We start from the raw sequence: 16,090 nt of genomic DNA, 5'->3' as shown, positions 1-16,090 counted from the left end.
TAGAATGACAATTACTCAGTCATGCAACACTTTACCCATATGAAATGTTTGTCCTTTTTTCCACACAAATAGAGCTTTCTTTTGGTGGCATTTAATCACCGCTGGGTTTTTTATATTTTGCGCTATAAATCAAAAAAGTATGGGCAGAGTATTGTCACTGAGCAGCGCTGTGGGTACTACACATCCAGCCCACAGCGCTGCTCCAATCTCTCCCCCTCTTCCCTCTCACTGTACCGATCGGTACTGAGAGGGGAGGGAGGAACTGTCATGACATGACTCCGGTTTGTTTACAAGTGATTGCTCCATCATTTGATGGAGCGATCACGTGGTAAATGGCCGCTATCAGCGGCCATTTACCATGATTCATTTATGAATGTTCCCGGGTGCGCGCCCCGGGGGGCACGCGGGAGCAAAATTCTGTGAGGATGTCCCACAGACGTCCACCCAGAATAAGCCGACAGCGATGTAGCCGTCTTTCGGCTATGGCCTGGTTGGCATGTGGTTAATACCAGTACATACATCCAGTGTACTAACCCTGGTATGTAACCCTGGTATGTATAGGTATTCATTTAGATTGCTCCAGATGAATGTTGCAGGGGCCCCTGAGGAGGTTCACGATGCAGTGTCTGTCTTGTCTTTGTGTTGGAGACCTGAGGACAAGATTAGTGGTAATGAGGAGATCCTCCAGCTGTTGTCCAACCAGCCTGGAAAGTAGCTTTTCACACACAGAAACTGTGGTGTGTCGCTGGAACTCAGAGTCAGCCTATCTTTTCTGCACTTTACTCCCTCCCTAATAGTTTCTAATGTGACATGCATCTATCAGAAGTGGCCGTCGGATGCCTTACCTGGCTCTAGCCTATGCTGGTTATTGAGTCCTGAGCTAAAACTAGCTATAGAATCCTAGATCAGAAGAGACAGGGTTGACTAAAATAACAGGAGTGGCATATAAACTCTACTGCAATAAACAGGTTCACCTACTAATATACTGGAAGTTGCCTACTACATACATACAGTACAGTAGCACAGAACTAGCTATCTGGAAATGTGCATATGAGATAATAATATAACAGGGATACTCTCTCTGTCACAAGGATTAAGCTACATGCTCAAGCACAGTACAAACACATATGCAAGAAAAAATTATGTATTTCTATGCGCCATTGAGGTGCTTTCAATTGTGTTTAAAAAAAAAAACACATAAATGCACTGGAACACACGTGAAGGCACACAAACACACAAATGCACCACAAACGAATGTTAACGTGTATGCAAAACTACATACTGAATGTGGAGATTGTGGTGCAGACAAGCCCTTAGGCTAGGTTCATGTTTTTGCATTGCAGGAATGCATGCAAAATAACGTGCATATCTTGCTACCATGTGTGCGTAACAAAGTTCAATGCGTTTTGGTGTGGCATGATTTTTCGAAAGGGTCATGCACTTCTCTGGTGTGTTTTTCGCATGTAGGGCAGCCCATTGTGGAAATGCGCAAAAACATGTGCATGTCACACCTGCCTAGGTTCTTGTGAACACGTTCTCATGCACTTTTTTGCGTGCATAGGGCAACCTATTCAATTCAATGAGCTGCCCACAACACAACAAAAAAGCTCAGAAAACTTTTTGCCATGCTTATCACATTAGGGGTGCTATTAACACACATTTTTCATTAAGCCTGTGAACGTACATGCAAACATGTGTTTTTGTGCATGTTCCCGTAATGCTTAGATGTGGATGCACCCTCACAGCTTTAACCACTTGCCTACTGCACTATATATACAGCTACAGTGCAGCTCTCCAGTTCTAGGCGGGTATCCCTGGAAGTCTTCCCGAAAATGCACTTGTCCTAGGGTGCGCGACAGAAAGTGTCTAGGATCACTGTGTCCTTTGGACACAGCGGATCACAAATTAGGGTAAAGGGCCAATCAAAGCTGGTCACATGTACAGACATCCCAAGTCTCCCGCAAGTCGTGGGAGTCTCCTGCATTTGGCTGAGGGCTTCCAGATACCCGCGAGCAAGGGGCGATCTCCCGGCTGGACCTGTCACTCAGCGACAGACAGAAGGCAAAGTAGCCCGAGTGGCTGAATGTAGTGCCTGATCTTTTTGCATGTTTGTAAGTGCAATTTTATCATTTTTTATTTCTAATTAAAAGAGAGATTTTACGCTATTGGAGCAATTTTCTTTTTTATGGTGGAATATCGGTCAATACAAATCGGGATTGGGGAATACTTTGTTATTGGGTCGCAGTGGATCGATACTTAAGAAACAACTAATGGCATTGGAAGATTGAAAAGTCTGAACAGCCTCTATTGTTTACATATGCTATTGATGACCCTTTTGGGTCTAAAGTATCTGGTAAGGAGCCATTTTTCACTTAGGTGGTGGTGAAGTTTCACACAGATCACAACATGAACAATAAAATGCAGTGAAAGACTTTATCGTCGCCAGTCACTTTTTTGTCACGTGGTGCATTTCATTTCGGTATTTCACACAGATGGACTGTTTCGAGGACTATAATATATGAATTAATCAACTCATTAATTTTTTACAGGTTTACTGACAAATTTTGTTTTTAACTTTTGAGTCACTTCATTTATAATTTTAGCATGAATGATATAGGCATGTTAATTTTAGTAGGTCACTGATATTTGATTTGCTATAAGGGTCAATGGATATAATTTTTTAATATATTGTCTCCATTCAATATAGATTGTGTTTATATGATATAAGCCCCCCTTTTTTGGATATTATAGATCTAAAAAGGTGGTGTTTTGCTAGAGTGCATGTGTCACTTGTTTTTTCAGGAGAAGTGAGGTTCTCCAATCTCAATTACTGAGCTGGCCTGCACTGGTGGGCCCTGATGAGGTGACACTGATGGACACTGATGACATGGCACTGATGGGCACTGATGAGGTGGCACTGAAGGACACTGTAAAAGCAAGAAATGAGAGTGGTGCGTTTATTCAATAACGTGCCATGAATTAATATACTTAAAGAATAAATATGACGAGTATCCAAAACATACAAATAGATAAATGTGAATAAAAGTCCAACTAAAGCCCAATGGTAGGAGACAGTTCAAATAAAGGTAAAAATCTCATAGGGATAACTTGATAGAAGAAAAAAAAAAAAACAGACAACACATCAATCCAAACATCGACTGTTCTACTGTTCTATTTATGAATTGGCCGCTCACCTCCAGCAATGACCCAAAGGTCAAACAAGGCTCATCAGATAGTCAGATAAGGAGTCCTCCTGATGGATCTGTAAAGACATCCAGGTCCCAAATGAAGACTAAAAACTGCGTCCAGATCTTGGCATTAAAACAACTTGGGAAATTCCATATATACAGGAAACAGCTCACTCCAGGGTATGGCACTTCTTATATAAATGGTGCTCAAAGGAAACAAAGAACAGTCATAGTGCAATATTTCCAAATGAAAAGTAAATGTATTAAGTAAAAGAAGCTGCTTACATCAAATAAGAATAAAAACCACAGTAAAAAACAATGGTAGTGACACACTCGCCTCCTTACTGCACTTCCCTAAAACAAGACAAATCTGATGAGCCTTGTTTGACCTTTGTGTCACTGCTGGAGATGAGCGGCCAATTCATAACTAGAACAGTCCATGTTTGGAGTGATGTGTTGTCTGATTTTTTTTTTCTATCAAGTTATCCCTATGAGATTTTTATATGAACTGTCTCCTACCATTGGGCTTTAGTTGGACTTTTATTCACATTTATCTATTTGTATGTTTTGGATACTCGTCATATTCATTCTTTTAGGGCTCTTTCACACGACCGATCTGTTCAGATTCGCCTGTCAGTTTTTCAGGCGGACCTGAACGGATGCTCCATATAGGTCTATGGAGCGTCGGATGTCAGCGGTGACAAGTCCGCTGACATCCAACCTGCTCCGATCCCAAAAAGTGTGAAGGAGGAAAAACCTACTTTTCCATCTGTCATCGGATCGGGTGACGACGGACTCTGTGGTCCATTGTCACCTGATCTCCCATAGGGGAGAGCGGCGCTCTGACAGGTTTGTCCCTGCGCAGTGTGCAGAGACAGACCTGTCATCTTCCTGCTCAGCGGGGATCGATGGAGCGAACCCCACTGAGCAAGCGGATGTCCACGGGGCGGATCACCACTGATCCCCCCTTGTGAAAGAGCCCTAAGTATATTAATTCATGGCACGTCACTGAATAAGCGCACCACTCTCATTTCTTCTTCATCAGTGAAGAAGAAAGTTACGGATTTGCAAAATTTTATAACAAACGGAATTTCAAAATTGTTGGTCTTTTTTCATATATTTAGAAAATAATAAAAAAAAAACAGTGGTGATTAAATACCACCAAAACAAAGCTCTATCTGTCTCCAAGGAACCATAAAAATGTCATATGGGTACAGTGTTTCAAGACTGTGAAATTCGAATTCAAAGTGCAAGAGCGCTGAAAGCTGAACATTGGCCTGGGTAAGAAAAGGGTGAAAGTGGCCGGCATTGAAGTGGTTAAACGGATCTGAGAGATCGAACAAAAGAGCAGACTGCACCTAGCAGGAAAACTGAACTGTGCTAATAAAATATACGCATAGCTAGCACAGGTAAGCCTATTGGTGCCTATTGGTGAACACTGAGGTAGCTATGGCAACCATTGGTGGTATTCCTTCCAACACATGGCAGATATATCCATTACTACAAGACTCCAGCGGCCTCACTGACCAATCATAACTCATTTCAGGACTCTGCCATTGGGATAGACGGAGACGCAGCCCCATGTCACGTGACGTCATGCCTAGCTCCAATCACGTGCCCCGTGCTTCTCCTGTCTATGGGAATTGTAGTTTCCGGACTCCTAGAGCGCACGGGAATGTATAGTGCGGGAGAATACGAGCCCCAGCATTCCCTGCGACAGTGACGTCACTTAGTGTTGCTCTCGGGTGGGGGGTCTGTATAGGGGGGTTTGGGGAGGAGGCCTGCTGTGTACTGGTGTCGGGGCTCCCCGGGGGGGATTCTCCATGTATGCTCTGCACTGAGCAGCTGCCAGACAGACTGCACAATAATCATCTCTGGTTACTGAAATATGAACTGTGAGTGGCTAGAAATGTATAATTCATCTTCCCTGTGATATCTGTACTGCTGTATGACTCCTGTATGTGCTTGTGTCATCACCTCAGCTAATACTGTAGTGTCCAGGTGTGTCTCCAGGCGTGCCATGTGGGGAGATTCGTGTACAGCGATCCATAGACTGCTCGTCCTACACCAACCCTGACCAATCGTTCACTGAATGGAGCAAACTCTGCAAAGTATGGCCCTTCTGCGAGACTTTCCGGTGCAGGTAATAGATCTGCTTTTATTTATTTCATTTAAAATTGTGTTTATTATTGGTCGCACTGAGCCAGCATGGTCATATTACTATGACGAGACCTCGTTCAGACAAGCGGATAGGGTGCTGTGTGCAGAGATGGCTAAACGTGGCCACTGGACGCAGCAGATTTCTGTGCTATGACCGATTAGCTGCGGCCGCAAACGCCAGTCCTAAAACTGCCTGCCTCCATGGCCAGTAAGAGCCCCTAATCACATGTAGCTTCTGGGATGATGTTTACATGTAGGGCAAAGCTCAGGTGTGTTCGCACACAGGTATGCAAGAGGTGTGTACCTGTGCAGCTGCAGCTGCAGGGTGTGGAATGCCTCTACCGCCTGTGATTGGCTTCATGGTGGAATAGCTCAGGTAGATTCAGGCTCATGGCAAACGCACCTGAACTAATCACTGGTTACTAAGGATGAGCTCAGGCGTGTTCGCCGCTAGCACATGCAGAGCCCGCCAGGAAGTTGGCACTGCACAGCGCTAATCACAGGCAGTGAGACATTTCCCCATCTCTGCAGTCGCGCATCGGGAAATGTCTCACTGCTTGTGATTAGTGCAGTGCCGACTAAAGATGAGCTCAGACGTGTTCACATACTCCACATGCAGAGCCCGCCAGGAAGTCAGCGCAGCGCTAATCACAGGCAGTGAGACATTGCCCGATCTCTGCAGCCGCACATCGGGGCAATGTCTCACTGCCTGTGATTAGCGATGCGCTGACTTCCTGGCGGGCTCTGCAAGTGGAGTATGTGAACACGTCTGAGCTCATCCTTAGTGCCGACTACCTGGTGGGCTCTGCACTTGCTAGTTGCGAACACCCCTGAGCTCATCCTTGCTGGTTACATACAAATAGAGGTGCGCATCTTCACTGGTCTCACGATTCAATTACAATTGTCAGGTCAACAATTCGATTCCGCGATGCATCACAATTACTGTGCATGGTTTTCATCAAAAAAATTCAAGAAGCCAGAAGAACTACCTTTTTTTTTTTTTTTTTATCTGTTCTTACAAAAAAGACATTGTCTTCATGTAGCAAAGTCTAAACACGGCTTAAAGAGGAGCTCCAGGCTCCCCCCCACATAGTACAGGAGAGGGTCAGACTGCAGACATACTGCCAGAGATGGTCAGAGATTGGGTTATTTGCTGCTGGAGATGCATATTTTTCTGATAGGGAAACCCAATGCTAAATGAAATATTGAGCCATTGCTACTATATCCTTGGGTAAATTACAGTCATTGTATAACCATTTTTAAATAGAAAGAGAGATCCGTAACCATTTTTAAATTGAGAGAAAGTGATCCATGGGAGGTTAATGTGCTTACTTAGCAGTGGCGCCACCAACTATAGTCTCCCCCTCAGTACAGAACCCCCCACTAAGAATAGACCTCCACTCAGTGCAGAGCCCCCCTCAGTGCAGTATTTTCTCCTTCCTGATTTTTTATTTTATTTTTTGCATATTTGTCACACTTAATTATGATTTAGATCATAAACAAATTTTAATATAACACAAAGATAACCTGAGTAAATCCAAAATGCAGTTTTTAAATGATGATTTAATTAGGGAGAAAAATCTGCCCAAACCTGCATGACTCTATTTAAAAAAGTAATTGCCCCCTAAACCTAATAACTGGTTGTGCCACCCTTTGCAGCAACAACTGTAATCAAGCGTTTGCAATAACTGCCAATGAGTCTTTCAAGAGGAAGTAAACCCTGATGGGTTTATTTCCTCTTTGATTCCCTGCAAAGGTAAAGTATAATGGATTACTATGCATCACATAGTAGTCCATTATGTGTCACTTACCTGACAAAGGAGCCAGCGAAGTCACCGCTGTCCCCTGTAGTCTGGAGCCTCCATCTTCTTGGTGGGTCTCGCTGCTCTGGCGCCATCATTTGTCGGAGCCGCGGTGATGTCACTCCCGCGCATGCGCACGGGAGTCGCGGCATATCGCCGTTAACTGCGGCACGCTGCCTGTCTTTCGGCAAATATCTCAAAAACCGTGTAGGTTTAGGAGATATTTCTTAGACCTACAGGTAAGCCTTAATATAGGCTTACCTGTAGGTCAAAGTGGCTTGTAAGGGTTTACAACCACTTTCATAGCACTGAGCCTTCTTCGCAAAATTAGTTTTCAGCCACATTGAAGGGTTGTCCAGCATGAACCGCTTGTTTTTGGTCATGCCACAGCATCTCAATCGATTTAAGTCCAGACTTTAACTAGGACACTCCAAACTGTTTGCCGGACATTCTCCTTCAGGATTTTCTGGTAGCGCGCACAATTCCTGGTTTCACCCAGTTGCTTGATTATCAGCTGGCTCTGCCTCTCATCACACGGCTAAGATCCGAAGCCAGCTGTGCCCACCCCAGCCTGGCCCCCCAGAAGCATAGTGAAGAGCGGTGACTGACAGTCACAGCTCTCTGCTCGGAGCAGACCTAGAACTAAGCTATCAGATGCCAACAGGCTGCCATTAGAACCAACATGGGGCATATAGGTATATATAGAGGTGTGTGTGTGGTATATCTCTCTCTATATATACATTTTTTTTATTTTTTTTATTTTTTATAGGCAGTCCTCGGGTTGCAAACAAGATAGGGACTGTAGGTTTGTTCTTAAATTTAATCTGTAAGTCAAAACAGGTACATTTCTTTTATTTATTTATTTATTTATTTATTTTTCTTAAGTGTAGCTCCAGCCAAAAAAATGATTTTTTAAGCATTTTGGATAGCATAGGGAAGGGTTATTTTCCCTGTAACATTTATTTTGCTGTCTGTGTCCCTGTTCAGGAGATTTCACCTCACTTTCTGTCCCAATGACAATTGCATTTTGAAAATTTTGGGTTGTTGGGGAAACATGGACTGGTGATAAAGCATCAGTGGAGACACATTTTCCCATATTAACTCTTACAGGAGAGAATTTCCCTTCCTAGGGGTAGATTTCCTCTCACTTCCTGTTGTCTCCCTCTGTAAGTAGGAGTCATTTGTAAGTTGGATGTTTGTAAGTAGAGGACTGCCTGTATTTTTATAATTGTGTGTGTTCTCTTTTTCTATCTTTAGGGATCCAGGATGGATCCAGAACGCCTGTTTACGAAGTTGGAGCGGATTGGGAAGGGTTCATTTGGAGAAGTGTACAAAGGCATAGATAACCGCAGCAAGGAAGTGGTGGCAATTAAAATCATAGATTTAGAAGAGGCAGAGGATGAGATTGAGGACATTCAACAAGAGATCACTGTTCTGAGCCAGTGTGACAGCCCTTACATCACCCGTTACTATGGCTCCTATCTAAAGGTAATTTCCTAAACTGTCAAATATACCTTTCTACTTAAAAACTGCAGTTATAAGAGGTGTTTCTCACTCCACTAAATGTACCACTATAGGAACTGTACTCTCCCACAAGATGGACCTTTTCAGGGTGCATTCACAGGGACGTATGCATATTTTCTGCATGAACGTAGATTCTTGCTGGCAGAATATCCTGCAGAAAATTCGCATCTAAAGTACTCACGTTTAGATGTGTACAATTCTTCTTTCATTCAAATAAATGGCTGCACGTTTACGTGCATATGCTTTTATGGTTTTGTACATTCACAGATCTGTGTGGCCCTGGACGCAGGGGTGTCCTGTTATTTATTTATTTTTCTGCACAGCAAACATCTTTACAGGTACCCGTAGGTGCAGCTGTGTGTATGAGCTTGTTGATTACTATAGGGCTGCATTTAGATGCATACAAAACCACAGTATATCCAGTGCACATCTAAACTCTGTGTTTTTTTTTTTTTTGTTTTTTTTTTTGCCCGTGTGAATGAATCCTTGAATGAACCCTTATCGTTATTAAAAGTCATGCACTGCTGTTTTTACAAGAACAGATCCCAAGATCAAATCAATGCACCACCCACAGATAAATATCATTGTTGTCAAAAAAAAATGTGCTTTTTGATTACTGTATGAGGTCAGTACAGGTAAGGATATCAGTTAGTATATTCTATTTTTTTCACTGCAGAGCAATGTCCTGCATGGCATAAGAGAATAAATGGGTACCAAATGTACTTTCATGTGTTTTAATCTTCCTTCATTTTTTTTTTTTCATCTTTATCTAGCTACTTGACAACTCCTACAAGTTCCTCAACCACTTCAGTACTAGCTTGTATTTATTCTGACATTATCAGGCCATTTTTCAGTGCTGTGATAGTTTGACTGACAGTAATGAAATAGTCTACCCAAAGGAATTCTATATTGTTTTTTCTTTGAGACACAAAAAATTTTTTTTGTTGGTATTTTAATAACCAGTGGATTTTTCGTTTTACCTGTAGAAATCATCATCATCATTGGTGATCAAAGGCTCTTAGGCTCCACCTAAACAATACCACAAGCATTGGTGCTCAGTTATCCCATCATCATTGGTGGTTGGAGGCACTTTAGGACCCCCAACCTTTACCTTTTAATCTGCTGCAATCCTGTGTGCTATATTTACATAGTTACATAGAAGGTGAGGTTGAAAAAAGACACAAGTCCAACCTATGTATTTGATTATATGTCAGTATTACCTTGTATATCCCTGTATGTTGCGGTCGTTCAGGGGCTTAGTGAATAGTTTTTTTTGAAACTATCGATGCTCCCCGCTGAAACCACCACCTGTGGAAAGGGATTCCACATCTGTGCCGCTCTTATAGTAAAGAACCCTCTATGCAGTTTAAGGTAAAACCTCTTTTCTTCTAATTTTGATGAGTGGCCACATGTCTTATTAAACTCCCTTTCGTGAAAAAGTTTTATCCCTATCGTGGGGTCACCAGTATGGTATTTGTAAATAGAAATCATATCCCCTCTCAAGCATCTCTTCTCCAGAGAGAATAGGTTCAGTGCTCGCAACCTTTCTTCATAACTAATATCCTCCAGACCCTTTATTAGCTTTTTTGCCCTTCTCTGTACTCACTCCATTTCCAGTACATACTTCCTGAGGACTGGTGCCCAGAACTGGACAGCATACTCTAGGTGCCGCCGGACCAGAGCCTTGTAGAGTGGGAGAATTATTGCTTTATCCCTGGATCTAATCTCCTTTTTAATGCATGCCAATATTCTATTTGCTTTGTTAGCAGCAGCTTGGCATTGCATGCCATTGCTGAGCCTTTCATCTACTAGGACCCCCAGGTCCTTTTCCATCCTAGATTCCCCCAGGGGATCACCCCCCAGTATATAGATTGCATTCATATTTTTGCCACCCAAATGCTTTATTTTAATTTTTTCTACATTAACCACTTGAGATCCGCGCTATTGCCAAATGACGGCATTAGCGCGGATCTACTTTTCCGGGACTACGTCTATTGACGTCGTCCCGGTTACGAGCGGCCTGCGCACCCCCTGAGGGGCGCGCGCGGCGCGCTCTGTGATCGGCGAGTCCACGAGACTCTCCTGATCACCGATCCGTGCAAGGGGTCGATCCTGACCCCTTATCACGTGATCAGCTGTCAGCCAATGACAGCTGATCATGTGACAGAACGGAGCCGGTAATCGGCTATTATTCCTCCTCGCGCTGACAGTGCGAGGAGAGAAAAAAAAAGCCGATCACCGGCGGCCGTGATCACGGCCAGCAATACAGCTGACCACCTGCCTCCTGCCAGTGCCCACCTGCCCACCGCAGTGCCATCCTGAATGAAAGTAAGTGCCCCCCATCAGTGCCACCCAGCAGTGCCCATAGTGCCCACAGCGCCACCCACAGTGCCACCCACAATGCCACCCACAGTGCCATCCAGCAGTGCAACCAACAGTGCCACCCACAGTGCCCACAATCTTCCTTAAAGGTGCTGCACCCCAGTGCCGCCCAGCAGTGCCGCCCATCAGTGCCCAGCAGTGCCACCTATCAGTGCCACCTATCAGTGCCCATCAGTCCCATCTATCAGTGCCCATCCGTGCCACCCATCCGTGCCACTTATCCGTGCCACCCATCCATGCCATCTTATCTGTGCCCATCTTTGCCCATCAGTGCCGCCTTATCTGTGCCGATCGGTGCCGCCTTATCTGTGCCTATTAGTGCCGCCTTAACTATGCCTATCAGTGCCCACCAGTGCAGCCCATCAGTGCCCACCAGTGCAGCCCATCAGTGCCCACCAGTGCAGCCCATCAGTGCCCACCAATGCAGCCCATCAGTGCCCACCAATGCAGCCATCAGTGCCGCCTAATCAGCGCACTTCAATGAAGGAGAAAAATGACCCGTTTGCAAAATTGTATAACAAACTATTAAAACATGATTTTTTTTTTTTGCATCTTTTTTTGTTTGTTTAGCAAAAAATAAAACTCCGAGCTGTAACTAAATACCACCAAAAGAAAGCTCTATTTGTGGGAAAGAAATGATAAAAATTTCATTTGGGTACAGTGTTGTATGCCCGCGCAATTGTCATTCAAAGTGCATCAGCGCTGAAAGCTGAAAATTGGTCTGGGACTGAGGGGGGTTTAAGTGCCCAGTAAGCAAGTGGTTATACCTCATTTGCCATGTAGTTGCCCACCCCAATAATTTGTTCATATCTTCTTGCAAGGTTTCCACATACTGCGGAGAAGTTATTGCCCTGCTTAGCTTAGTGTTGTCCACAAATACAGAGATTGAACTGTTTACCCCATCCTCCAGGTTATTTATGAACAAATTAAACAGGAGTGGTCCCAGCACAGAACCCTGGGGGACCCCACTTTCCACCCCTGACCATTCAGAGTATTCCCCATTTATCACCACCCTCTGAATTCGCCCTTGTAGCCAGTTTTAAATCCACATACTCGCCCTATGGACCACGCCAATGGACTTTACTTTATACAGTAAACGTTTATGGGAAACTGTGTCAAATGCTCTGAAATTCCCATATAATCAAAATCCTCCTCGTTCAACAGTATCTCTAGTTCTCCCATCTTGTCCTCCAGGCTCCTGGCATTGGTTAACATGCCACGTAGTTTAGACTAGTCGCATACTGTCCTCTTATTGGGTGTTCCGAGATTGCAAGTAGGACTTGTTACTATACTTACTTCTGTATTTATGCACTTTAGTCAACCTACCACTAATGCCCCTAATACTACCCTTTGTAATATGTTCATTGCTGACTATCTGTACCTCCTGGACCCCCCCCCATCGTCTAGTTTAAAAAACCCCTCTAACTTTTCGGTCATCTTCACTCCCAGCAGATCTGCACCTTCCTAATTTAGGTGCAGTCTGCCCTTCTATAGAACTGGTGACCTACTAAGAAGTTGGCCCAGTTCTCCAGGAACCCAAACTGCTCCTTACTACACCAGTTCCTAAGCCAATTGTTTACTTCCCTAATCTCCCGCTGCCTATTCAGAGTTTACACTTGTGATGACTGTGATTGGTTCACAGCCAACAGAGGATACAGGGCCGCTCTGATTGGTACTGTACATTGTGCCTGTGATCTGAGCTGTCCAATGAAGGCACTCCAGAAATACACACTCTCCTTTTCACTGTGGTGTTGGTTTTTTTTTTTTTTTTTTTTTATATTGAGGCGTCCTGCGAATTATACTCTTAAGCCCCGTACACACGAGCGGACTTTTCAACATCCAAAGTCCGACGGAATGATTCCGTCAGAAAATGGAACATGCTTCAAATTTTTCCGACGGAACTCCGCCGGACCCAGTTCCTACCGAAAAATTTGCTCGTGTGTATGCTATTCCGACGGACTAAAACCGACGCTAGGGCAGCTATTGGCTACTGGCTATGAACTTCCTTATTCGAGTCCAGTCGTACGTCATCACGTTCGAATCCGTCGGAGTTTGGTGTGATTGTGTGTGGCCAAGTCCGCTCAGTCGAAAAGTCCGTCAGAACTCTGTCGGAACTCCGGCAGAACTCCTTCGGAAGTCGGACATAAGTCCTCTCGTGTGTACGGGGCTTAATTCTTATCACGATCTAAATTGATACGTTCTAGATGAACCATATCACTGGGGCATCCCTGCTGACGCAGTCTGCTTTCCAATTCATCAAACCTTTCCTCTCTAAAAATCAGATTTATTAGTAATTCTAGATACTCGTTTCAGCTGACTCCTTGTTATTGATTTAAATACCCCAGGTGGATGGAAGCTAGAATAGTGTAGTTGTATTGGTTCCGATCTGTCGGCTGCCCATACAAATCGCTCACAATGTGATCGTCTTGTATATGCAACAATGTATCCAAAAATGGAGTAGCTGTGTCTGAGATAGATATGTTACCCTCATATTGTAAAGCGCTGCGCAAACTGTTGGCGCTATATAAATCCTGAATAATAATAATAATAATAATTTCAAACCTGGGATTAGATTGTTTGAGTAAGAGTTGAATAAAAATAATAAATCTCGGTCGCCCACCCATATGCCAAATGCGTCATCAATAAATCTAAACCATGTTATGCAGTTTTCAGTAAATAACCTGCAATGATAAATAAATGCATGTTCATGAACAAGTTAGCATATGGGGGTGGGGCGACATTTGAGCCCATTGCGGTGCCGGTGCACTGAAGATAATATAAAGCTTTAAAGAGGAAAAAAAATTTCCTCCTAATACTATTCTAAGTAATTCCAAAAGAAATGTAATGTGAGAAGCATCATAATGTTTGGAATTCTTTAATAAGCGCTAGCAGGCTTCAAGAATGAGAGTGTGTGGGATGGCTGTGTAAAGGTTAACTACATCCCAAGTTACTAACCTTGCACCTGATTTAAGGGTTATATTTTCAATCTTATCCAGAAAGTCTTGAGTGTCTCGAATATAGGAATGGGTGTTCACAACTAAAGGAGTGAGGCATTTAAGTATTTAGCAATAGGCTTGGTAACATAATTGATACTAGAAATGATTGGACGACCTGGAGGATTTTGTGGGTCCTTGTGTACTTTTGGTAACACTTAAAAAAATAGGGGTAATGGGATGTTCTGGGATTTAAAAAAGTTTCTGTATTAGTATATATTATTCCTGCTTGTACAGCCTCTTTTACAACTTTTTTTTTTTATTCTCGTTAAGACGTAACGTTGGATTACTATCCAATCGTATATACACATCAGTATCGGCTAAATACCTCTGTATTTCTTTGGTGGTATCCATAATGACTATGGACCAGCCTTTATCCGCCAGTTTAATAGTAATTTCCTTCCTCAAAGATGATAAAGCAGTACATTTACTGCTCTATCTATCATATATATATATATATATATATATATATATATTGTGTGTGTGTATACAGTTTTGCTCATAAGCTTACACCCCAGTTCTTAATACTGTGCCCCCTTTAACATCAATGACCGCTTGAAGTCTTTTGTGTTATTTGTGGATGAGCATCTTTATCTTCTCGGATGGTAAAGTGGCTCAGTGATATTGAGGTCAGGAGACTGAGATGACCACTCCAGAACCTTCTCTTTATTCTGCTGTTGGTCAACTTTGCCTTGTGTTTTGGATCATTGTCATGTTGGAATGTCCAAGTATGTCCCATGCACAGCTTCCTGGCTGATGAATGCAAATGTTCCTCCTGTATTTTTTGAACCTACTGCATTCATCTTACCATCAATTTTAACCAAATTTCCTGTGCCTTTGTGCCTTTGTAGCTCATACATCCCCAAAACATCAGTGATCCACAGTAGGAATGTTGTACCTTTCATCATAGGCCTTGTTGACTCCTCTCCAAAAGAAGCGTTTATGGTTGTGGCCAAAAGGCTCAATTTTGGTCTCATCACTCCAAATGACTTTATGCCAGAAGGTTTGAGGCCTGTCTCTGTGCTGTTTGGTGTATTGTAAGCGGCATACTTTGTGGCATTTGCATAGTAATGTTTTTTTTTTTCTGGCGAATCGACCATGCAGCCCATCTTTCTTCAAGTGCCTCCTTATTGTGAATCTTGGAACAGCCACACCACATGTTTTCAGAGAGTCCAGACAGTTTTCAGGGTTTCAGACAGTATTTCACCTGAAGTTATTTGTGGGTTTTTCTTTGCATCCAAACAATTTTCCTGGCAGTTGTAGTTGAAAGTTTGGTTTCTACAGAACCCCTCATTTTCCACTTCTTGATTAGAGTTGGAACAGTGCTGATTGATATTCTCATTTCCTTGGATATCTTTTCATAATCCTTTCCTGTTTTATACAGTTCAACTACCATTTCCCGCAGACCCTTTTGACAATTCTTTTGCCTTCTCCATGACTTAGAATCTAGAAAAGTCAGTGCAGCACTGGATAAAAGATGCAAGGTTCTGTCAGGAGTCCAGAAACTCATTGACCTTTTATACACACACACGCACGCACGCACGCACGCACGCACGCACGCACTAATTACAAGCCGACAGATCACAGGTGAGGTCAATATCCATTCAAACCCCTTTGTGTCAACTTGTGTGCATGTTATCAGGCTAAAATCACCAGGGTATGTAAACTTTTTATAAGGGTCATTTGGGTAGTTTCTTGTGATTATGATTTGAAAAGAATAAACGCAGTTGATTAATAATACCGTATCTATCGGCGTATAACATACACTTTTTTACCCTGAAAACAGAGGGCCGGCGATCGGGCCGTCTGTCCGACACTCCTGGCCAAGGGACAGCACTGCCAGGACAAATCCAGATAACATTACTGCCGGCCGCCTCCCACACACACCGCTCCCCCATGCCATTGTGTGGCAATTCAAACCCCTCCACCAACCAATGTCGCTCTCCTCCTCCTGCTCCGCCCCATACCCATGTCCACGGTGCCAATGGAGGTGTTCAAAAGATCCACAGGTGGCATAGGAGGAACAGCGCACAAGAAGGGG

The 16,090-nt window shown here is 43.4% G+C and overlaps 1 protein-coding gene across 2 annotated transcripts in view; it reads left to right on the top strand.

The window, feature by feature from the left end:
• Positions 1-4,921: 4,921 nt before the first annotated feature.
• STK25 (serine/threonine kinase 25) overlaps positions 4,922-16,090 on the top strand; it is a 28,517-nt gene continuing 17,348 nt past the window's right edge. For both annotated transcript variants that reach the window (XM_077488428.1, XM_077488427.1), the window contains exons 1-3: positions 4,922-5,083; positions 5,171-5,331; positions 8,408-8,638. In XM_077488428.1, coding sequence (XP_077344554.1) covers positions 5,281-5,331; positions 8,408-8,638 — 282 coding nt within the window. In that variant the 5' untranslated portion in view covers positions 4,922-5,083; positions 5,171-5,280. The remainder of the gene's footprint in view (positions 5,084-5,170; positions 5,332-8,407; positions 8,639-16,090) is intronic.

Source organism: Lithobates pipiens, unplaced genomic scaffold (genome assembly GCF_037356315.1).
Source record: "Lithobates pipiens isolate NorthernLeopardFrog02 unplaced genomic scaffold, aLitPip1_a1.2 Scaffold_18, whole genome shotgun sequence".
Lineage (NCBI taxonomy): Eukaryota > Metazoa > Chordata > Amphibia > Anura > Ranidae > Lithobates > Lithobates pipiens.
Note: the sequence above shows the minus strand (reverse complement) of the source record. Positions and strands in the feature narration are given on the sequence as shown.